The sequence below is a fragment of the Panicum virgatum genome, chromosome 6K (assembly GCF_016808335.1).
Source record: "Panicum virgatum strain AP13 chromosome 6K, P.virgatum_v5, whole genome shotgun sequence".
NCBI lineage: Eukaryota > Viridiplantae > Streptophyta > Magnoliopsida > Poales > Poaceae > Panicum > Panicum virgatum.
Genome location: NC_053141.1, coordinates 15,208,362 through 15,232,075, shown reverse-complemented (window position 1 = coordinate 15,232,075; position 23,714 = coordinate 15,208,362). Strand labels below are relative to the sequence as shown.

At 51.1% G+C, this 23,714-nt stretch overlaps 3 protein-coding genes across 4 annotated transcripts; 2 read left to right on the top strand and 1 right to left on the bottom strand.

Moving 5' to 3' along the window:
- Positions 1-540: 540 nt before the first annotated feature.
- On the bottom strand, positions 541-2,378 carry LOC120711862. 2 transcript variants are annotated; one of them, XM_039997528.1, is made up of 5 exons: positions 2,152-2,378; positions 1,833-2,070; positions 1,568-1,754; positions 1,214-1,484; positions 541-1,132 (listed from the first exon to the last, which is right to left on the bottom strand). In XM_039997528.1, exons 2-5 carry the CDS (start codon positions 1,886-1,888, stop codon positions 1,110-1,112), a joined length of 537 nt encoding a protein of 178 aa, XP_039853462.1. In that variant the 5' UTR covers positions 1,889-2,070; positions 2,152-2,378; the 3' UTR covers positions 541-1,109. The 2 variants fall into 2 exon arrangements, with proteins under 2 accessions (XP_039853462.1, XP_039853461.1); XM_039997527.1 differs by having other exon boundaries at positions 541-1,062; positions 2,152-2,374.
- A 4,573-nt stretch (positions 2,379-6,951) lies between these two features.
- Positions 6,952-15,887, top strand: LOC120713292 (mannose-6-phosphate isomerase 1-like). Its single transcript, XM_039999281.1, has 5 exons — positions 6,952-7,302; positions 7,420-7,587; positions 13,706-13,918; positions 14,515-14,781; positions 15,384-15,887. Exons 1-5 carry the CDS (start codon positions 6,952-6,954, stop codon positions 15,702-15,704), a joined length of 1,320 nt encoding a protein of 439 aa, XP_039855215.1. The 3' UTR covers positions 15,705-15,887.
- A 2,400-nt stretch (positions 15,888-18,287) lies between these two features.
- LOC120711861 (xyloglucan endotransglycosylase/hydrolase protein 8-like) lies at positions 18,288-19,545 on the top strand. Its single transcript, XM_039997526.1, has 2 exons — positions 18,288-18,643; positions 18,739-19,545. The coding sequence occupies exons 1-2, from the start codon at positions 18,374-18,376 to the stop codon at positions 19,300-19,302; spliced, it is 834 nt and encodes a 277-aa protein (XP_039853460.1). The 5' UTR covers positions 18,288-18,373; the 3' UTR covers positions 19,303-19,545.
- Positions 19,546-23,714: the final 4,169 nt, after the last annotated feature.

Sequence of the window (23,714 nt, the reverse complement as noted above, 5' to 3'; positions counted from 1 at the left end):
CTTCTTAGCAAGAATATAAATGACACCCCAGAATACTCTCGGATAAAATATTACAGCGGTCCTCCCTTGGCGTCCACGGGCGGAGCCGCCTAGGAGCACCCAACCTAGCGGTGACGCTGATGAACGCCAACACTACCCAATACCTACGCCTTACATAACATGCTCAAGTGAGGGAATCCTTTACCATTCGCACTCATGTTGCTATCTCATACGGATTAGCAAACTACAAATAGCGACAATTCTCGCAAATCTACTAGCTCGAGTACCTACACCTGTCGGTTCAGCAGAATCTAAGGTACAGGTCCGCTGATCTAATACAGTCACTTAGGTCCTCACAACCATGAGCAATTTAGCGTATCGTGGTACGCATGTAAATCCTATTTCTGCTCAAGTGTCCATGGGTTGGACAAGTATGCTCGCAATCTTTGTCAACTACCTTTTGGATCTCTACATCCTATGTAGTCTGATGAATTCTCGCGTAGCTAATTAATTAACATGTCCTACGATAGCACATACTACTCGACGAGTACACATGCTCCATAAATCAACAGACATTTACATACACAAGCAATAACATTGCATTCACAGTATACACAAAGTGTCGAGATGAGCACACTGTTCAAGATTCTGCATCTAGCTCTTGCTCTAAACTCTCGACTACCTTTTCCGCCACTGGTTTCACCTCCTTTAGGTATTCGACGAATCTTTCTTCAGAGCATTCCATTATCGCTGTGCCTTCACCAAGCGGAGTCAGGTTGGCCTTTGCCCAATAGGACTTGAAAAGTCCAAGGACATGCTCCACATACTGCTTGGTGATCTCGGATAGGTAGCTTGAGATCTTCTGGGGAGCTTCACAGAGTCGCTCCACCAGTGTCTTGCTCGCAACAGCACCGTCCTTGACCAGATCCACCATATCGACTACAACTTGGCCCGCAGTCCTGAGCTCTGCAAGTTCCTTTTCGTGGAGATCCTTCTCAGCAGCCATGTCTTTGATCTACTTCATGCAATGGATAAGTTGCTGATCTGCATCATGCAATAGCTTGGCCTTGTGCTCCACTTCATCTGTTCGACGGTACACAAGATTCTTTAAGTCAGTCACCAGTTCTTCTTTAGATACTAATGTCTGTGAGCTCTGCGTGTATTACGAGAAGAATAAGTACCCGACCAACTAAAAAGTATACTGTGTGACTACTCTACAAGTACAGAGAGTTACCTGGATGTTTCTTCCTCATTTCTTTATTTTTGTCCTCTAATGACTGATTTCTCTCCTCTAGAGACTTGTCCTTTTTCAGGTTTCCAATATCCTTTTTTAGTTGCCAAATCTCGCGAGCACTTTCCTTCTGTACCGTGTGTAGCTGGTTATGGATTTCAACATATTCCATCATCTTTTCTCCAATCTGGCGTTCCTTTTCTTGGATAATCCTATCCACATCAACGGTGGCCTTCAGCTTCTGGGATTTGGTATATGATCGATTGGCCATTTCCTGTGAAAGGTTCGACATCAGAAACAAGAACACATCCATGATGATCATGCCTGGTAGCGGAAGCACTCGACACAAGAACATACCGATGCAAATTTATAGCATTCCTTCATGCTATCCTGGAACTTCTTCAAAGTTTCTGGAGTCAACTGTGGGTCATCCACGAGATCGGTCGCGAGCGCGAACCTGGCCCCGATTGGCAACACCCGTAACCCCGTAGCTGACCCAGTGGCAGTTTGCTCCTCGGCTCTTGGCAATACTCCTGGTTTGTGCCTGTGGCTTCATGCATAAAAATTAGTCGAGCGACAAGAAGACAGGAAGATTCTGGTGGAGGTGGAAAGATAGGCTCACCTATAGGGATTCTTCGTCATCCCTTTGCTTTTCCTCCTCATCAAGACCGGCTTCATCACGTCCTCTATCGGTCACCTTAGCAAGAGTGGATGGAACATCTTCGGCTGCGGCCGCAGCTTGCTCTTGATCCTGTTCTAGCACGGGCTCTGTTACTGCAACATCTGGTGGTATCCTCGACTCGAGGGCTTGGTCAGCCAGGGCAACGTTAGGCTAACCCAGTCCCAGAGCAGAGGCTGTGCTGCAGTTAACAAAGACAATTAGCAAAATTCTTGCGAAGAACAAGGTTGGTTACAATAATCTGGTGAATGTATCAACTCACCGGGTGGATTTCTTCACGATCAACTTCTTCGCGTGAAGTACCTGTACAGATCCTGAGGTACTTGCGAGAGGAGTTTGGCAAGCGGCGGGCACTTGTGGCCCCTACGTGGCCACAATCGCATTTGTACCACTAACTGGCGTCTCCGTGGCCGGCGAGGCGGTAGTCGCATCAATTGACGAGTCCACTAGGACGACAGACCCCGGTGTGCTGACCCCAGCATTATCCCCGTTGCCCTCCACCCTTTGCTTTGTACGCGACGGAGGGGATGGGCTATGAAGCAAAGAACATGGAGTAAGACCGAAAAAACTCAAGAGTGACCCATCTGGAGCACTCGCATGAGAGTTGGACTCTTACCTGGGCGCCAACTGATCACCATCAGAAACGGCGGGCGCTTTCCGCTTGCGGACGGTGATCCTCTGTCCTTTTGGGTGGCTCGCAGCGGCTTCTCCACCTGGACTTGGGCTGCGGCCGCTTGGTTCAGCATTTTTTTCCCTTACCCTTCAGAATTTCTGCAAGGGTAAGGCTCTCGTCAGACTTTGTCTCGAACAGCTCATCCTCCACATCTGGATCACGATTTTTCCTATAATTGTATGGGGCCCTGTGTGCACTCAGCAGTAAATGACCTGGGCGCGTGACCTCCAGCATGGGAGGACTACTCATGTACACATTCACATCGATCTGTAACATAGAGGGACAAAGTATCAGTACACAGTCACAACAACAAGAAGTACACGAGCATCTCAGATCGGGTACTCACCCCTACCTCTGCGGGCAAATTCTTGTAGTGGAACAACTTGTCCAGAAGAAATGGCAAGGTGATTATGTCGTCAAGTACTCGACGTACTCAGTTTAAGGCTTCTCACTGATGAATCTTGTCTGCCGAGAATTGAGATGGATCTTTGAGACCCCGGTACTCAAATCCAAAGTTGAAGCGCTTCTGGAGAGGCTGGTACCGCCGACCAATCCAGGACAATACTACTAATCCCCCTGTTATACCACTATCTCTTAAAAGTTCAATCTTGTTGAGCAATTCTGTTACTTGCTCCTCATTCTCTGCGTCCCGTGTGCACTCGTTACGGATCTTGGGGGGCCTAGGGATTCCGTCTGGCAGTGTTGGCTCGTGATTAACAACATAGAACCAGTTGGCTTTCCAGTCGATAACCTTACTTGGCACTTTGTACGGGATGTGCTTCTTTTCCATCCCCTGCCTTAACTGCACTCCAGCTCCTCCAACCTTAGCAATATTGTTGGCGTTAGGCTAGGACTTCAAGTTGAATAATGGCAGAAAAAATCGAAATGGGGCTCAATACCCAGAATGGTTTCAAAAAAGTGGACAAAAATCGAAAGGTGAAGAATGTAGTTGGGAGTGAGATGGTAAAGCTGAATTCCCCAGTGGTAAACAAGACCACGCAGGAAATCAGAAGTGACCGCGCTCAACAAACGAAGTGAACAAAACAATTTCATTTGTTCCCTCAAATGGCCTTTCATGACCCTAGGCGGATCTCCATCCGACAACGGATCGGGACTAAAGAAGGCACTGATCAACAAGGGAAGCTATGGAGGATTCTGAGCACTTACTTTTTCTCCATCCATCGGCCATCATTAGTTCCGCGGCCTCTGTAGCCTCGCCCTTCCCTTTGTCGGCTGCTCTATTGGGCACCATCTAAAATGTCACGAGCCGCTTCTTGCGCATACGCTCGGGGGCTGCCGGATTTGTGCTTAGGAGGGATGAATCTGGTGAGTTCTTGCGTGTGAGGAGAGGTGCGCGCAGGTAGATCTAAAACTTACGGTGGCGGCTGCTACTGAGTGAGAAGTGAAAGGGGTAAAAACCCTAGCTTTTACTGCATGGTTAAATAACCAGCGGGATGGCATTCTAGTAAATATCTAGAAGTTTAAGAGTCACTCAGTGCAACTGGTTTATTCTTGAGCGGTAATTTAGGAGTATTTTGGGAGGATATTTGTTTAACCTGTTTTTCAGGAAAGTTATCCGAAAAAAGCGGTTTTCGAATTTCTGATGCAATTTACCTATTTATACCATCAAAATAAATTCTCATAATTATTTTACACAACTCATGCCACGATTCTTTGGATCCTTTTTTCCAAAACTTAGGATTTAGATACAAGGCTCGGGGGGCTGCGGGATACGTGTCATAAATGGCTTATTTTTCAAATTGATTTGAAGGCCAGAAAAGTTTTGAGACTGATGATTTGACTCTCAGCCTGATTCTGCGATTCAACCTAAAGCTCGGGGGCTTGTCAGACCCGGGGCAGTGGGACTGCTCGCATTCGTAAAATGTTCTAGAATAAGGGGTGGCACATGGACCATACCTTATCCCTATTGTAACTACTCGATTAGAGTTAGGACTAATCGAAACAGAAGGAAACTACTCGACCGCGCTCTAGTATGACTCCTAAGTTAGTATTCAGCTAGAATTTCCATATAACCCTGTCCCCCCCCCAAACTATATAAGAGTGGGCAGGGACCCTCTCCAATCTCCAAAACATATATCATCTAAGGCAATACAAATCAATACACAGCATATAGGGTATTACGCTCTCAGCGGCTTGAACCTATCTAAAGTTTCGTGTTCCTTGCACCATCGCGTTTCAGATCTCGGTGATCCCTCAACTGAAACTTATCACCTCAGGGTATCCCTCGGTGGGCTTGGCGGCTAAACACTGACAGTGCTGGTTCGTGCCACCTCTACTCTAGCTTAGGGTGCCCTGCTCGGTGACATGTTGACGATGTTAGGATTTCATTAACTCGAAACATGAGAAACTTGTAGCCTTGCACTAAGAACACCTAGATCTAGATAAAACATAAAAAAGAACACGAGTAGATCTTGAGTAGGTCTTCACCGGGAACGTATTTGGCGGCGCTCGATGAAGACATGTCGTGTCTTTGTAATGGATGCTGAGGCTAGGCGGCGGCATAGTGCAGTGGCTCTTCACCCGGCATGGCCTTCCTATGACTCCCACGCAATGGAGATTGGCTCCCGCAAGAATGTAGGGTTTTGGAGCTATACTCCATAGAAACGTTGGTTCTGTGGAGGCATCATCCCTCCCCTTTTATTTTGCGCGTGGTGTGACGAGGGACCGAACCAATGGGTGGTTTTGTCCCCTGATTATTGCGAGAATGGGCCCTATAATCCCACTAAACGCCTATATCATTTTGTGGACTTCTATATCATTACAATGTGGACTTCTATATCATTTAGTCTTTGGCTTTGTCGATTGTAAGTCCCAGCAGTCTATGCAATCAGAAATTTTTCTTTATGATGATGAGTATTTTTGGCTGTATGGTTCCCTATTATTTGAGAATTATGCCTTTTTATAAACAGTAATTAATCTAGCTATTACATGCCAAAATAGTAATCACTGGTTGATCTCCAATTTTTATCCCTTGACTTCTTTATTCATATAAAATGGAATTATAAACCAAAGGCACGACACTTATCAATACAACCAAGTCAAAGTCAAAGTGGTAGGGCATATTGGACATTTTTATACCATCCATCCATTCATGAAGAAATGTGAGCAGCCGTTTTACCAAACACTTTTCAAAATAGCATCGGCTCCACCAAAACACCAGAGCTGCTCCACCATGGAAGTCGGAGCTGGAGCTATTTTGAAAGGAGCCGGAGCCCTGCCAAATGGGATCTTAACTTTATCAGCCAATAAACCGCTAGCTGTAAGTGAAATTTGTCGGCCAATAGACAGTTGTAAGTGAAACGCCAATACAGCTGTAAGTGATAATAATAGCTTCAACCGCAAGGGGTATGTCATTATTAGTTTTTGATCATAATTGGAGCCCTTACTCGCCACAATAAAAGCAATTACAATCAATGCCCAGCAACGGCGTACAACTGGTGGTACATTGTTCCGCCACACTCTTCCACCCAGACTGTGATGCGATACGTAACCAGCAGATGGATACACTCATGTAGGGCTGGACCCCGAGCTAGCTCAGCTCAGCTCGGTCTAGCTCGTTAGTCTAACGAGCCAGCTCGGCTCAGCTCGTTAACAAAACAAGCAAAAATAGCAGCTCGGCTCGGCTTGTTAATAGCTTGAGCTAGCTCATTAGGCTCACAAGCTGGATGTAAATTTAAAATTACCACCTTAACATAGATGAAATACAAAAGACAAAGCGATTATGAATTTCCAAACTTTCAAAATCCTCCATGCATCAAGCATGCACAAACCGCAACCGATCAACAATCTTCTAATTATATTTATTCTAATTATCAGACTTCAATGACACAATGACAAAATCATAAAAAGAGTCAGCAGTAAATACATGAGTTGTAGCTTAAAACTTTAGCCGGGAAGTAATTTGGAGGTCGAGCGGATTGGGCTGTTTTAACTTGGTTCTCGTTGCCCCTCTAACTCAATTAGCTCGTGAGCTGGCTCGAGCCAGCTGGTTAATGAAACGAGAAAAACAGCTGCTCGGCTCGTTAAAAAATCCATCGAGCCTAGTCGAGTCGAGCCGAGCAACCATCTAGCAGAGCGAGCTAACGAGTTTTGAGCTCATCGTCCAGCCCTAGACTCATGCAGTCATGCGCTACAGTACTATTACACAAACAACTCACACAAGAGAATTTAAAATCTAGAAGACTCCGGCTAATAAATATCTCAGTATGTTGCAACTGGTTGCAACCGACGTCGAGGAGCTTGCATTTGCCACGCCGCATCGGCTCTCCCTTGGGCCGCCACCAAAGCTTCCCTCGTCCGTCCCTCCCCTTTCAAAAACGCCTCTGCCTCCTGCACACGTCCCTAACCCCAGCGCCCCAATCTCCGCCAATGGAGCACCCGTCTCCGCCAGAGGCCGCCGCGGCGGCGGCGTCCTTGCAGCGCGACGAGGAGCCGTCTCCGCCACCGCCGCCGCCGCAGAGGCTGCGCTGCGCGGTGCAGCATTACGAGTGGGGCCGGCGCGGGGCTGCCTCCCTCGTCGCTCGCCTCGCCGACCAGCAGGACCCCGGCGACATGGCCCGGCGGCCATACGCTGAGCTCTGGATTGGCACGCACCCGTCGGGCCCCTCCACGCTCCTCGACGGCGGCGAGCTCCTCAGGGACTGGCTCGCGCGGAGACCCGGCGCGCTCGGCCCCGCCGTCACCGCGCGGTGGGGAGGAGAGCTCCCATTCCTCTTCAAGGTAGCATCGGTCATCACCTGATTGACGACTCGGCGTTTTGCCTTCTTCGTACGTTCTTCTGCCGTGTCGAACGCTGGTTAACTCGATCTGCGACGCCTTGTTTCATTTAATTTGCAGGTGTTGTCGGTGGCCAAGGCGCTCTCGATCCAGGCGCACCCGGACAAGAAACTTGCCGAGGCGCTGCACGCGCTGCGGCCTTCCATCTACAAGGATGACAACCACAAGCCCGAGATGGCCATCGCCATCACTGAGTTTCGGGTGCTTTATGGGTTTGCAGGCATGGAGGTAGGTGATGTCCACTGCAACGAAAACGGTTTTTAAGAGCGAGTAAAAAGTATTTTAAAGGGCGGACGTAATACTCGCTCCTAGTTTTCGCTGCTACAAATGCCTTTTATAGGGGTGGGTCATACTACCCTCACTCATCCCTAGTTTTCGCTGACAGGCGGGTCGTACCCTCAACTGCCCCTACAGATTCAATAAAAAAATAAAAAAATCCACCCAGCTGCTGCTTCCATACTTGCCCAATTGCAAGCCTGCGTGGGCGCCGCTGCCGTGGGCCGCACCGCGCCGTGCGCCTACGCGCTCATGCACTAGCAGCCGCTCCGCTTGCCCGTGCCAAGCCGCCGCCCCAGCCCCGCACAGCAGCCATTGCTCAGCTACCGTACGCCATAGCCTGCCGCCGCCGCCATGAGCTACAACCCAGGCCACTAATGGGGTACGACGGCATGGAGGTGTTGGAGGCCGTGTGAAGGCGGCCCCGCAGAGGCCGCCACACGATGGCCGTCGCTGCGCCGAGGCTGCCATACGAAAGCCACAGTGCGATGGCTGTGGCCGCGGTGTGGAGGACCAGGCGCCGCCACGGGCTCAATACGCCACCGTAGCCTACAAGGAAGGGAGGGGAACGGAGGAAGAGATGGGAGGGAGAGAGGGAGGGAGGGAGAGAGAGAGAGAGAGGTGGCGTGTAGTGGGAGATGAAGAGATGGGGGGAAAGTGTTGGTGTATATTGAGCTCATGTATAGAGGACCATCTAGAGGCCCATGTATAAAAACTATATATCCCACCCTTCTAGGGTTTGGAGGAATACAAGCCATTATTGTCTCCTATTCTCCCTCTCTTACATGGTATGAACTAGTTTCTCCTTCCTCTAGCTGCCGCCGCCGCCGCCACCATGGCTGGCTGGCCACCGGCGCCTCCTTCTCTTTCTCCCTTTGCTGCTGCTATTCCCTTTCCCGCCGCCGCCGCTGGCCCCATGGCCGGCCGACCGCCGGCCCTGCCCCTCTCCTCTTTCCCTCCTCTACCTGCTGCTGGCCGCTGCCCTGCTGCGCCTGCACCTTGCGCGGCATCGGGCATCGCAGGGGCCTCCTCTGGCGCGTGGTCGCCGACCGCCACCTCCTCTGGCATGCCCAGATCCGCTGCGCCGGGCACGTGGTCGCCGGCCGCCGCCCCCTCTTCCTCTGCTCTGTGGTTGCTGGCTGCGCAGGCCGCTACTGCTGTGCCGGCGCCGCCGACGCGCCCGTGGCAGGGCCCGCGCGCCGCCGCCGCCCGGGAACCCGCGCCACTTCCTGGGACCCCGCAGCATGCTCCCTGGGCTGCGCTGCCGCTGGATCCCGCGACCTGGGCCGCACCGCCGCCGGATCCCGCGGCCTGGGCCGCGGCTGCCCTCACCACTGCTGTAGTGCCGGCGCCGCCGCCGCGCGCGAGGCAGGGCCTGCGCACCGCCGCCGCCCGAGATCCCGCGGTCGCCCACGCTGCACCTGCTGAAGTGCGCGCGTGTGCGCCACATGGGCCGCTGGAGCTGGCTTCTTTGCTGGGCTGCCTACCACCTGGACCGTGGCCTGCTGGCTCCGGGCCACAGCGCCCTGCTGCTCGACCGCCGGCTGCTGTGCCCTGCGCACCCGCGTTGCTGGGCACCTCTGCCCCAGGTGGCTGGCCGCCTCCCTCGCCGTCGCACCAGCCGCGCACGCCGCGCAGGCCACTGTCGTGCCCGCCGCCCACGCCATGCAGGACATGCGGGCCGCCGCCTCCCTTGCCACTGCACACGCCGCGTAGGCCGCCGCCTCCCTCGCCGCGGCGGAGAAGCCCTACTTCCTTGTCCCGCTCGTTGTCCCCTTCACCGAGAACGGCGCTTCGTCCTCCCACCAGGCTCCGCCCTCTGGGGGAGGCTGTGGGCGTCGTCGACGGAGGGGACGTGGTGGTGGTGCTTGGGGTACTCCGGACCCGACTCCGGCTCCCACTCCTGCTCCTGGTCCTGGAGGTATGCCCTGGCCATCCTTCAGCGCCCCATGGCCAAGGTGCATCCCGATGTGACCGGTTCAGGGTCAGGGGGGGCCCTCGTCCAAAGCCCTAGCCGGTGGCCATGCTCGCTGCTGCTGCTCCTCTGTTCGTTGGGGGGTGGGACCAGGCCGCACTGGCACAGTCCTTCAGCGCCATGGGGCGGACGCCACCGGTCAGCACCGAGTGGATCGCCGACTCAGGTGCCTCCTTCCACGCCACCCCAGATGCCGGTATCCTCTCTTCTGTCCGACCCCCACACCCCTCTTGTCCTTCTTCCATCATGGTTGGTGACGGGTCTTGTCTTCCTGTCACCGCCGTGGGTTCCGCTCCTGGCTCCGTTCTTCTTCCCAATGTCCTTGTTGCTCCTCAGATGGTTCATAACCTTCTTTCCATTTGTCAGTTTACAACTGACAATTTTTGTTCCATCGAGTTTGATTCTTCTGACCTCACTGTAAAGGATTCGGCCTCCCGGCGTCCGCTACTCCGGTGTGATAGCATGGGCCCCTTTACACCCTTCGCCTTCCTTCTTCCGCTGCACCACTCTCGCCTTCTTGGTCGCCCTGGCCATCTTGGTCTGCCGCTTTTGCCACGACGCCGTCTTCCACCACCTGGCACCGCCGCCTTGGTCACCCTGGCCGCGATGTTCCGGCTCAGCTCAGTCGTAGTACCGATGTTCCTAGTACTAGGGCTCCTGTTGAGTCCCTCTACCATGCGTGCCAGCTCGGTCGTCATGTTCAGCTCCCTTTTTCTTCTTCTTCGTATGCGACGCATGCATTTAATCTTGTTCATTGTGACCTGTGGACCTCTTCTGTTCTTAGCCTTTTTGGCTATAAGTACTATCTGGTGGTGGTCGATGATTTCTCGCACTGCTCTTGGACATTTCCTTTGCACGCCAAGTCTGAGACCTTCCCCACCCTCCTCCACTTCTTTGCATGGGTGTCCACTCAGTTCGGCCTCACCATTAAGGTCGTCCAGAGTGACAACGGGCGGGAGTTCGACAACTCCACCTCCCGTTCTTTCTTCCTCTCTCGGGGTGTTCAGCTGCATATGTCTTGTCCGTATACCTCTCCTCAGAACGGCAAGGCTGAGCGGATGATTCGCACGATGAACGACGTCGTGCACAACCTTCTGATCTAGGCCTCTCGGCCCCCGCGCTTCTGGGCTGAGAGCCTCCACACCGCCACCTAATTGCTCAACCGTCTTCCGTCCATTGCTTCTCCTACTCCCACTCCACACCACGCTCTTTTCGGTACCCCTCCTCACTACGACCACCTTCAGGTGAGTGTGTTACCCTAACACCTCCGCCACTGCTCCTCACAAGCTGGCGCCCCGCTCAACTCGGTGTGTGTTCTTTGGTTACTCCCCTGACCACAAGGGGTACCGATGCTTTGACCTCACCTCTCGTCGCGTCCTGATCTCCCGACATGTCGTCTTTGATGAGTCGGATTTCCCCTACTCCACCTCCTCCACACCTTCTCCTGACCCCGAGCTAGAGTCCCTATTTCCGACTGACCCGGTGGTTCAGCCACCTTTACCTATCCGTCCTTTCCCTGCAGGTTTTCTCGGCACATCGGCATCACTTTTGGTGATCCCTGCTGCGCCACGCGTGGCCCTCGGACCTCCGGTCGTGCCGCGCGCGGACCCGGTGTCTCCTGCTGCGTCACGCGTGGCCCTGGTGCCTTCCCCTGCGCCTGCGCGGTACGCTCAGCCGGTGCAGGTGTACCAGCATCGTCCGGCACCGACTCCGGCGCCGCCACGGTACGCTCAGCCGGTGCAGGTGTACTGACGTCGTTCGGCGCCGGCACCGACGCCTACACCGGAGTCATCGCCGCCGCCATCTACACCGGAGCCGCCGCCACCTCCGCCTCCGCGGACTCGCTCTCGAGTTGAGCCGGAGGTGCACCACAAGCCAGTTGTCCACCGGGATTCTCGGCATATCCATCCCATGGTGACTCGGCAGATGGCGTCTCAGGCCGCGACTCTCTTGGCCACCGTGGGAGAGCCGCGGATCTCTCTGGTACCCTCCTCTGTTCGCGACGCCCTGGCGTATCCTCACTGGCGTCGCGCGATGGAAGAGGAGTACGCAGCTCTTCTCGCCAACTAGATGTGGGACCTCGTGCCACGTCCATCTGGTTGCAATGTGGTGACCGGCAAGTGGATCTGGACGCACAAGCGTCGTGCTGACGGCACCCTGAAGCACTACAAGGCTCGCTGGGTTCTCCGGGGGTTCACTCAGCGCCCTTGTGTGGACTACGATGAGACCTTCAGTCTAGTGGTGAAGCATGCTACGGTGCGCACGGTCCTCTCGCTCGTACTCTCTCGCACCTGGCCTGTGCACCAGCTGGATGTGAAGAATGTCTTTCTTTATGGCACTTTGTCAGAGACAATGTACTGCTCTCAGCCAGCAGGTTTTGTGGACTCGAGTCATTCAGATATGGTCTGCCGGCTCAACAAGTCCCTCTATGGTCTGAAGTAGGCTCCTCGGGCTTGGTACTCTCGGTTCGCCACGTTCTTGCTGACTTTGGGATTCACTGAGGCCAAGGCTGACACTTCTCTGTTCATCTACCGCCGTGAGGATGAGACTACCTATCTGCTGCTCTATGTCGATGACATTGTGCTCACCACCTCCAGTCAGCGATTGCTTCAGAGTGTCATCTCCTCTCAGCAGGAGTTTGCTATGAACGATCTGGGTCAGCTCCACCACTTCTTGGGCGTCACTGTTGAGCCTCGCCCTTCTGGTCTTCTCCTTCACCAGTGGCATTACGCACTTGATATTCTGGAGTGGGCTGGGATGATTGATTGCAAGCCCTGCTCCACTCCTGTCGACACTCAGGAGAAGCTGTCTACTGATCTGGGTGATCCGGTGGCTGATCCTACTGCCTACCGGAGTCTGGCCGGCGCTTTGCAGTACCTCACCTTCACCAGGCCGGATCTCACCTACGCGGTTCAGTAGGTCTATCTCCATATGCATGATCCTCGAGAGTCATACCTTGCTGTGCTGAAGCGTCTCCTCCGGTACGTCCGTGGCACTGTGGACCTCGGCCTGGTGCTTCACCGCTCGTCCTCTGCTGAGCTGGTTATCTACACCGACGCTGACTGGGCTAGCTATCCGGACACTCGTCGCTCCACTTCCGGCTACGCCGTCTTCCTGGGCGGCAACCTGGTCTCCTGGTCGTCCAAGCGGCAGCCGGTTGTCTCCCGCTCCAGTGCCGAGGTGGAGTACCGTGCTGTCGCTAACGGCGTGGCGGAGGCGTCCTAGCTACGACAACTCTTGGCGGAGCTCCACAGCCCGCTCGCCAAGAGTACGCTCGTCTACTGCAACAACGTTAGCGCTGTGTATCTCTCCACCAACCCCGTCCAGCATCAGCGGACGAAGCATGTGGAGATTGACTTGCACTTCATACGCGACAGGGTCGCAATCGGCGATGTTCGGGTACTCCATGTCCCGACCACCTCCCAGTTTGCTGACATCTTCTCCAAGAGACTACCCTACTCTCAGAGTTTCGCTCCAGCCTCAACGTAGCAGGTGGCTAGTTGTGGCTGTGGGGGGTATTTTCCCTTTGTAGTTTCTTCTTGTCCAGTCTTGAACACCGCTGCGTCGGTAGTTCAGACTACGGGGGGTGTTAGCTTTCTTGTTGTCCAGTCTTGAACACCGCTACGCTGGTAGTTCAGACTGTGGGGGGTGTTGGTGTATATTGAACCCATGTATAGAGGTCCATCTAGAGGCCCATATATAGGAACTATATATCCCACCCTTCTAGGGTTTGGAGGAATACAAGACATTATTCTCTCCTATTCTCCCTCTCTTACAGAAAGAGATAAGAAGAGAGAGAGAGTGCATGTGCTCCTGTTGTTCCCCGCGCCGCGCCTCCGCTTTTTGAACTTTTTAGTGGCTTTCATTTTTAGGGGCGGTGATGTCAAGTTTGAACTATGGACTAGTAAGTTCAAATGCCACGCATGGCAAAACTGAATGGAAGGGAAGAAAGTCCACCGCAGTGGAATCATTTTGCCCTCCCTTTTTTCTTTACCTCTGAGGAAACTACGTATACTTATTCTATTTTACCTAATGTTCTAGTCTGCAAAGGACAAATCCTTACATATAAATTAAAATACCCTTTATACAATGAAGGAGCTCAAGGTTGTCCTGAGGACTGTACCTGAAGTTGAAGGGCTAGTTGGGCATGAGCATGCTGGCAAGCTGATGAGCTTGAAGGAGTATGATGAGGGTAATGAAATAAAATCCAGTTTACAATCAGCTTTTGCTAAGCTAATGGCAACAAGTAAAGAGAAGCTTTCAGAAGCACTTTCGAAACTGATCCGTCGCCTAAATATTGAGAGCAAGGTGAAAATTTTTCTTGGCCCATATATAATTGCTGTGATCTCCTACAGTTTGTTGTAGAATATTCTTAGCATGCTAAGCTAATTGCTGTAGAATATTAGCCTGAATATTGTGTTTCCTTGAATACTACCTCCATTTTTAAATATATGTCGCTTAGGACAACCTCTTTAGTTCAAAAATGAACTAATTTGCTTGTCCTAAACGTCATATATTTAAGAACGGAGGGAGTAGCTAATTGCTAAGCTATTTGTGACATCAGTTATAAAACAGAGCGAGACAAATATCATGTTGGTTCATCTGACACATTTAATTTAGAATATTCTTTTTATTTTTGACAGATGTTAACATTATGTTTCCTTAAAAATAAAAAAAAAACACTTGTTTAGCATAACTGACAAGGTTGATCACAAAGCCTCAAAGATATATATTGCTTTTGTAACATGAACAATTGGAAACTGCAAAATTTTCCTACTAATAACATGTAGTTGTAAATCAGAGGAAGCTCGAAATTTTGCCATGCTATAAGGCACCTCAAGGTTGTCATTTTTGTCATCATCGTGCCATTATCCGTTTGGCTCATGATTTCTTTATCTATCCAGATTAGAACCTTAACAGATAAAGAACAGTTGGTTTTGTCACTGGAGAGACAATATGCAGATGATATTGGTGTCATAGCAGCACTTTTCTTTAACTACGTCAAACTTAGTCCTGGTGAAGCACTTTATATTGGTGCAAATGAACCGCATGCGTATCTCTCTGGGGAATGCATTGAATGTATGGCCACTTCAGACAATGTTGCCCGTGCTGGTTTGACTCCTAAGTACAAAGATATACAAACTCTCTGCTCAATGCTAACGTACAAACAGGTGAGTGCATGTCGTTATTACTATCGTGACACACATCTATATTCTTCCTTTATATTTTACTTGCTCAACCTGTTGTAAGCACTGGCAGAGCTACGTTGTGGCCAAATAAAGGGGACCATGGCCCCCTTGGCTATACAAATTTTTCACTAGGCGAACAGTAATTTTGTCATTGTTCATCAGATTAGCAACTTAATTACCACGTCTGCCCCCCCGGGATTCAGTGTTCCAGCTCCGCCACTGCCTGTAAGGTTCAGGAATTACGTATTTGGAAAGTACACCCTCCGCGTTTACAATGTTGACCTATAATCTTGAACGTCACAAGTTAGTACCTAATAAGTTCACTAGGTTCATATTGTCTTTGGTGTTAAAAAGTTTATGTTTTTGGGGAATCCTAGTTTTTTCCCCCTATACTCATTCATGGAAAACAGTGAAATTTAGAAGTATTTTTTTGAATCAAGTAAATGAATGAGCACTTCTGTCAAGTTAGGAAACAAAAACTAGCTGAACGGCTCTCCAAAGCTATTGGCTTGTGGTTGTAATTTGCTTATTTATTTCTGTATTTTGTGGGTGTCATCAATCATCACGCGATCCTCTTCACGCAGGCATTCCCGGAACTCTTGCAAGGCGTTTGTGTGCAGCCATACGTAAGGCGCTACACCCCTCCATTTGACGAGTTCGAGGTCGATTGCTGCTTGGTACCTGCAGGTGAACTGGTTATCATATCCTCGGTGGCAGGCCCATTTGTCTTCGTCGTTATAGCCGGGGAAGGTAAGCTCCAGGCAGATTCTCTACCTGATGGAAAAAGAGCAAAGGAAGGCAATGTTTTCTTCGTGCCAGCATACACTGAGGTTAAGCTCTCTACCCGTGGCCCTGAGTCCATGCAGCTGTACAGGGCTGGTGTAAACAGCAGGTTCTTCAGTTAACTGGTGCGTCTAATCTTTGGTCACCAGGCAGATTCTTCAGAGGGTTTAGTTTTAGGGGGTGTCACATCAAGTGGACTGCACTGTGACTACTGGGCCTGTTAGCCAGACAAATTTGGATTGGGCCTTGGGCCCTAGCGTGTGTTCAAGCCGGCCTTAGGCCGTGTGTGTGCGTGCATAATTGCGAAGAGCATGTGGATGGGTGCAATGTTTTTACGACTGCTTGGTTAAAGTTTTGACTTTTGTTCAAAGTACTCCCTCATTTTTTTATTTATATGCCGATTTTTCCATAAGTCAAATTTACCCAATTTTAAGTTTATAGAAAAAATAATAAATTTCTCATACCAAATATATTTCATTGAATTCATCATGTAGTTTTAGTAGTGCATATGTTAGATATATAGAACACGTTTGGCATGTACACAAACTCCAAATAATTTTGTAGCCAGACAATCCAACTCAAACACTATGGAGTTTCAAAACTTTGGAGCTGTTGTTGAAATAGGCCTAGACTTATGGAACACCTCTTTTGTAGCTCCAAAACTTAGATTTGGAGTTCGGATGAAATTGCCCAGAAGTTTGGATGAAAGTCCATCATTTTTTTAAAAATAATTGACTTAAGCTATGGTTACAAATGTCTACCAATAACTATATATATGCCCAAATATCAAGTGCAGTAGTCCAGCCAGTCCTATCCTCCTCGGAGGTCATGGGATCGATTCCTAGCTTACACTATTTTCTCACTGCGAACTGGAACCAAAATTAATTCAAAGAAAATTAAAAACAAAGATGGTGCCTCTAGTCGGAGCTGGGTGGCAGCGGCTGAACTGCGACCGGGCACACAACAAGAGCCAAACGCTATCTCTGTCCGCGTTGGATGCCCGCAGCAGTAGGGGTTCTCAGTGCACCAATGGTGGGGCTCCCGCCGTCATGGCCAATTTGCCACTAGGAATCCGGATGCACCAAATGAACGACACAACTAATGGTGGCTATAGAGTACCACTACTACAAAACATCATATGCCAAACATTTCATCGGCACCGCTTCGAACCGAACCGGCGGTGATAGATTTGACGGGCATCACCATCGGATAGTGTTCACCACCAAGTCGTGTTACAAAACAGCGGTGATACGAGCACCATCATAATTTATTTTTCTCCTAACTCACCTCACGTCCATCTCCTTCCCCTCCCCTGGCACTGCTTAACCACCATTTTCCACAGTCTCCCCTCCACACCTCCCCTTCCTGCCGCCCCTGCGCTCAGCCTCTCCCTGCCGCCCGTCCACTCCTCCCAGATCCCGCCGCCCCTCCGCTTCTCCACTCTTCCCCTCCATGTGGCCGCCCCTCTGCTCTTCCCCTCCCCTCCCTGCAGTTCATCCTCTCCTCACAGATCTTGCCGCCCCTCCGCTCGTCCCAGTCTTGCGGCTCGTTAGCTCCTCCCCGTCCCTTCTGTTCTTCCATTTCCCTCCCTACCTGTCCTCTCCTAGGGGATCTGGGACCCCATGCTACAGCACCGGCTAGGGAGCAGTAGGAGGGCCTCCCCCTCCTCTCTGATGTAGTGCACGGCCCCCTGCAGCGCAGTTTACCGGCAAGCGCATGGGCAAGAGAGCCTAGGATGGAGTGCGCGGTGTGCACGGCCGAGCGCATGGACGAGCGAGCGTGCGGACGAGAGCACCAAGCCAATGCGGCACAGCGAGCACGTGGTGACGAGTGCGCAGGGCCGACATGGCACGGCGCGAGCGCGCAGGATCAACGCAGAGCTGCTTTTTTCCTTTTTTATTTATGAAAATGGCATCATCGTCGATTCTAGACCCGGCGTTGATTAGGGCTGCCTCATCGCTGTCGGCCCTAATCCAACGGGTCGCCGAACCAGCGGTGATGATGCTTACCAACCGGCGGTGAAGGGGTATTGTGTAGTATTGTACAGATACTACAGTTTGTACCTAGGATAAGGCTTCCAAAAAAATAATAGTGGCTACAGAAGGGCTAGCTTTATCAACTTTGCATTTTTTCCCCTCTCTAACTCAAGGAAATTAAATAATTAATACATGTTACCTATGTGTTGTCGTTTTGATAAGTTTATGTATTCATTTCTACATTTTCCGATTTCTTTTATCAAAGTAATATGACCACACAAGATAATTTAGTAGATGACTCCCCAGTCCCCATCCCTCTCGAGACACAGGTGAAAATTTAGGAAGGTCACATCTTCAACCCTACAAGAAGGACATCCTTTCTTCAATTCCTCAAAACAATGATACATGACTCCATGGAGTACCGAACAGTATGATTTGAGTCAAGTGTGCTCCATGCATGACACTTATCACCCCTTAACTTCCTGACACCCAGTTTTTGGGCCCCACGTAATAATCTAAGCGTTTCTTAGGAAGACACATCATCAAACTGCCAATTTATGAACACCCAAGATTATCGCTGATTGTTGTAGCCCATGTGCAGCCTGAATGATTGTACCGACCATGCACCACCCCCCGATAATGCATGCCAAAAAAAATGTCCCCCATCAACAAGACGTGTGCCAAGCCCCGGCACCGGCAGGGGCAGAGCCCCCATCTCCACCAGTATAAAGCCGTGCCATCTCCTGCGCTTCTTCAAACACAACCCAAGCATCCTACCCTTTCCAATAAGCTCATTTCCAACAAGAAGCCACACCATGGCGCGGCGTTCCCTCGCTCTGCTCGCCGTCTCCCTCGCGCTCTTGCAGGTCGCCTCGGCGGCGAGGTCCTGGCTCACCCAGTTCACCACGGACGGCACCGTCCGCACGGGGTACGACGCTGCAGGCCAGAAGGTGATGATGCTCAACCTCGACCGGAGCTCCGGCCCCGCTGGCTTCAACTCCAAGGAGCTGTTCCTCTACGGCGAGTTCAGCATCGAGATGAAGCTCATCCGCGGAAACTCCGCCGGCACCGTCTCCTGCTTCTACGTAAGTTATTTTCTTGTCTCCCAACTCAACAAAATTAAGGACCAAACGAAACATCTCGCTCGATCATTAGCTGATTCTCCGACGGCTAATCGCAGCTCTCCTCCGGCACCGACGACTGGCGCGACGAGATCGACATGGAGTTCATGGGCAACTCGAGCGGCCAGCCGGTGGTGCTCAACACCAACGTGTGGGCTAACGGCGACGGCAAGAAGGAGCACCAGTTCGACCTCTGGTTCGACCCCTCCGCCGACTACCACACCTACACCATCATCTGGAACCCGGAGAACATACTGTTCAAGGTGGACAACGTGTTCATCCGCTCCTTCAAGCGCTACGCCGACCTGCCCTACCCGAGCTCCAAGCCCATGACGCTGCACGCCACGCTGTGGGACGGCAGCTACTGGGCCACCGAGAAGGGCAAGGTCCCCGTCGACTGGAACAACGCGCCCTTCGTCGTCTCCTACCGGAGCTTCTACGCCAACGCCTGCGTCAGCGGCGGCGCGTGCCGCGCCGGCAGCGACGGGTGGATGCACAGGCAGCTCGACGCCGCCGAGTGGGGCACAGTGAGGTGGGCGGAGCGCAACTACATGCGCTACAACTACTGCCAGGATGGGTGGAGGTTCTCGCAGGGGCTCCCCGCCGAGTGCAGCCGCAACTGATGATGATGATCCGCGTCGTCCGGCGTCTGATTTATCCAGCCGGGCCATCCATTGTTCTTGCATTGGTTTCTTTTTAATTGGGTTGTTTATGATTATTCTTGTTCTTCTTTGTGAATTTGTGATTACAAAAGCAGCCCCGCAGCAGCAAAGTGTGGGCGGTTGTACACCGAAATTTTAAAGAAGCATGTAATTTTTTATCGTGCCTTTGGATAAAGCAATACAACGTTATGCTCTGAAATGTGAGAATATAATCTTAAGAAATTTTTTTAAAGCTTTTTAAAGTCATGCATGTGGAGCATAACATCATCGAATCGAAATAGGGAAACTTGAAAAATTCTCTCACCAATTTGAAGAAAAAATTGGAGAATTCTGTGTTGCGCATGGTCACTAGATATATGAATAGTGCATGATAAATTACTTTATTTGACAGAAATATTCAAGCAAGCGTGTATCATATGAATAGTAGGCCATTGTGCGTGCTTACTGCTACAAATTGAGAATACACTTTTTATTCACAACCATTGCAGTTGGAGCATTTATATGGTCGTCCGTCAAATTAGATATAAAGTTACCATTAATGTAGTAATTAAAATTATCACATATATGTCTTGTATATATCTACCTACCGAAAAATTGGTACTGTCTGGTACCGAAATTTCGTACCCTCTCCAACATTGTAATCGGTGGTTTCTCCAGTACCTGTTTGGTTAGTTGTAAATAATCTCTCATTGTTTTGTTACAAACTAAAACATGGTTACTCGTAAAATATCTCTCATATTTTTTTACAAAATTAAAACATGGTTAGTCGTAAAAAAATTCTCATAATTTTGTAACAAACTAAAACACTGTAAGTGTATTCATAACTAGATATGATGTAATGCATGCTGAATTGTGGTTAATGAATAACTCTTCTGTTACTGTTATTTTTTTGTTAGAAATTTATTTGATTTTTCAGTGGGCAAGTGGCCAGCCAGGACCCGCCTGCAAGTTCAGTTTTGTAACATGAGTGCATTCATAAATAGCCACACAACTGCTAAGGCTAGGGGCTATTTGGCATGTCCAGTCTGAAAGCGTTCAGAAGAAGATTTGGACGTAACGGGACCAAGTCAGCGAACTCGATTCTCCACGCATGTGCGCGTCCTACCAAACGGCCGGGACGACATAATTAACGCCCATCTCCTACCGTCGAATCCCATACGTGGGTGTTGTACCCGTATATTTGTTAGATCAATAATCAAGTATGTGCACCAATAGAAGCTTTCTTTATCCAGAAAGACAAGAGCTAGCACGCTGTGTGTTATATGATGCGTACACATACGCTAGCTGCATCTTTACTAGCTAAATCCTGCACCGCCGCCGCCTACTGTGTCATCGGCGGCCAGCAACGCATGCTTTTGTGCTGTCCTCTCTGATAATAATACCGGCCGGTTGGTGTCAGTGATAAACCGGTGCATAACCAACTGATGATGGGCATGATTATTGCAGGAAGCTAAGCATGCAAGCGAGTGGTTGCATTGTAGTGCATCGTCGCCCTGTATACATGCGTGTTCTCGTTGACACTTTGGCGGCCAAAGTCTGCCGCCCTCTTCGCTGGAAGAGTACTGTAGGGCTAGACAGAGAGGCCGTTGCATTGCCTTTTCCCGGTATCTTTCATGTGCCATTTTGTTCCGTCTTCGACGCGCTTACAGGCAGCCGAGCCGAGCAACGGCGCGACATGGCATGTGCTCGGGTGTCTCCTCGCGGCCGAAAAAATTAAAACGGGCGGAAGAGACATCATCGGCGGATGCGGCCGTGTCCCCTCGCGGCGCCGCACGCTCGATCCCCCGCCGCGTCCACCACCGCTGCCGGCAGGGGACACCTGCTCGTCATCACCTGCATGTGCGAGCAATACCGCCCACCGGCAGAAGCGCGAGGGTCCCCAGCCATGGTGGTCACTTTCCTTGTTTAAAAGAGTCACACAGGAGAATTAGTATCCGTCTACATCCGACCCATACACGCACTTTGGCATGTTTGGTTAGCAAACCAGAAAAAAACTCAGCAGAAAAACTGACTTCAATTCACTACCCAAGACATCTTTCTTCTAATCGTCAAGACGACACGAGTCAATTGGTGACATGCTCAACTTAGGAACGATTAGAAATCCGTGACACAAACCAAAAGCGACACAAGAAACACGACAAAGAAAAACTTGCACCGAGAAAGAAGCTGAACTATTGCTAAATGAGGGACCGAAACTGACGACCAGAGCGGGGGTGAATGGGAGCCGATCAAAATTTCTTCGAAATTTGAAACGTCGGCCTATGTCCTAAAATCACCGCAAGCCCTCGAACCTAGGTCAGCGAGAATAGCTATGAACAAGCTATCTCAAAGCAGAAGACCCAGAACGCAGCGCGGAAGCAAAACGAGTCGAAACGCGGAACTGGCCTGCAGTGACCGGTCAGACCGGTTTCACGGACCGGTCAGACCGGTCGGTCTGGAATTCAAAAATCCAGACCGGTCAGACCAGTTTCAGAGATCGGTCAGATCGGTCCCTTCCAGACAGCCCGAGACCAAAGCTTCAAAAGCCAAATCTTGAGTAAACGAAGTCCAAATTCGATGAAACTTGGACGAAGGCTTCGTAACTACCCCGTGAACATATCCCCAAAAGATCTCACCCAAAAGATTCACAGATCGAGGGGAATTGAGGAAAGATCAAAGAGGATTGGGGTTTTCTCAAGAACACAAAATCGCCAATTCGTGTGAACTCTCGATTACAGTAGGTTTAGCACTCGGCTAGAAGGATTAGAATCGTCACAAAGAGTCCATCAAACCACGAATTCAAGGGTTGGTCTCCTCCAAACAAGAAACACACCAAAAGAGGAGAATTAAACCCAAAACGCAAGAGAGAAGGGAAGGACGAGATGCTCAGCACACACAAGTGAATCTCAAACAAAATTCATCCATTAATCTCAGAGGAATTCACCTATACAAAGGCTAGAGCCATCCGCCCATCATCCACCCTCTAAATTGAAGAGTATAGCTATAATCTAAACTCTCTTTGCGTTGGAGTCCTTGGCCTTAACCTAGAGCAGAGGCTGGGAGAAGGAAAAACTCAGAGAAAACAAAAGACTCAAGAGACTCACCCACCCACGGGCTGGTGGGGGGTATTTATACCCGGTTGCTGCGGCCAGACCGGTCAGACCGGTCGAGGGGACCGGTCTGACCGGTCGGGTCTGCAGCCGCCTGCTGTACACCCTCGATCGACGGCGGAACTTCTTTCTTCGACTCGAAGTCTTTGCTATGATGCCGCCACGTCGACGAAGTACCGGTCCGCGGTTTTGGAGGGTCCGCGAAACCCGGGTAGGTGGCCGGTTTTGAGAAAACCGCAAAAACCTCACGCGGGGAAGATTCCCGCCTCCACGCCGTGGCCCTAGACGCCGTTCCCGCCTCGGCCTTCTGACGGCCCTGGACGCCGCCCGACGCCAGTCACCTCCTCGCCCGCAGCGAGGCCCTAGACGCCGTCGACGCCCGTCGCCTCCTTCAGTCCCGAGACCGACGCCCGTGCCTCCACGACTCGGCGTCTTCAACCGCAGTCCACCTCCTTGGTTTTGTGGCGCAAACCAAGAAACCCGCCTTCCGTCGCCGCTTGTGCCCTCGATCCAGGAGTGGACGCCACAGCTGCCGCCCGGCCTGAGCTCCTCCACGGCAACTCTCCGTCGACACTCGACGCCCGTGTACCTGCAATCCAAAGACCAAGCGCACGATCACACCGCACGGTTGACAATTCACTCATCACAAGTAGGATAGAGTACTCAACATTCCTCACTAAAGCACCCTAATTAAGTATGCAAAAGATTAACGAGAGATCAAAAGCTAATTAACAAAAGGTAATCTACTACTTGCTCATACATAATTAACCCTGCAGTAAATAATTGAGACAAGGCAACATGGATTAACTAAATACAGACCAAAAGCTACTGCGGATAGCAAGTAACAAACTAAATCAGCAAGCAATTATTAACCAATCATCAAGCACTGTAGCTGGAAAAGCAACGTTTCATGAACAAAAGAGCTGAGCTGCAGAACACCTGACCAAAGATGTCGTGACCAAAGATGCGCGTGTGTGTGCCAGACCTTGGGCCGCTGGCGCTGGCTCCTTGGGCGAGCTGCCCCTCTTGGGTTGCTTGGTCCTCGCGCAGGGCCTGCAGCCTGCTGGCCACTCTCGGCCTGCAGGCAGCCGCTTGGGCCAACTGCAGCAGCGAGCTGGGCTGCTGGCCGTGCCGGCCTGCCACGAGCGCCCCGCCTGAGTGCTGCTGCGCGCACAGGCTCCCAGCGCCACCGCTCGCCTCTCTGCTCCCTCGCAGAGAACCAGCACCGGCCATTGCTGGCCAGCCGCCGCAGCCCTGCAGCAGCGTTGGCAGCTGCTGGCTGCC

What these genes read in the sequence shown, in the direction of transcription:
- LOC120713292 (XM_039999281.1), top strand. Translation starts at nt 6,952, where the DNA reads ATGGAGCACCCGTCTCCGCCAGAGGCCGCCGCGGCGGCGGCGTCCTTG. An exon ending in AGCTCCCATTCCTCTTCAAG is followed by an intron (nt 7,303 to 7,419) that starts GTAGCATCGGTC and finishes TTTAATTTGCAG; the next exon opens with GTGTTGTCGGTGGCCAAGGC. An exon ending in GCCTAAATATTGAGAGCAAG is followed by an intron (nt 13,919 to 14,514) that starts GTGAAAATTTTT and finishes TTATCTATCCAG; the next exon opens with ATTAGAACCTTAACAGATAA.
- LOC120711862 (XM_039997527.1), bottom strand. Translation starts at nt 1,888, where the DNA reads ATGAAGCCGGTCTTGATGAGGAGGAAAAGCAAAGGGATGACGAAGAAT. An exon ending in AATGCTATAAATTTGCATCG is followed by an intron (nt 1,485 to 1,567) that starts GTATGTTCTTGT and finishes AACCTTTCACAG; the next exon opens with GAAATGGCCAATCGATCATA. An exon ending in AATGAGGAAGAAACATCCAG is followed by an intron (nt 1,063 to 1,213) that starts GTAACTCTCTGT and finishes ACCGTCGAACAG; the next exon opens with ATGAAGTGGAGCACAAGGCC.
- LOC120711861 (XM_039997526.1), top strand. Translation starts at nt 18,374, where the DNA reads ATGGCGCGGCGTTCCCTCGCTCTGCTCGCCGTCTCCCTCGCGCTCTTG. An exon ending in GCACCGTCTCCTGCTTCTAC is followed by an intron (nt 18,644 to 18,738) that starts GTAAGTTATTTT and finishes GGCTAATCGCAG; the next exon opens with CTCTCCTCCGGCACCGACGA.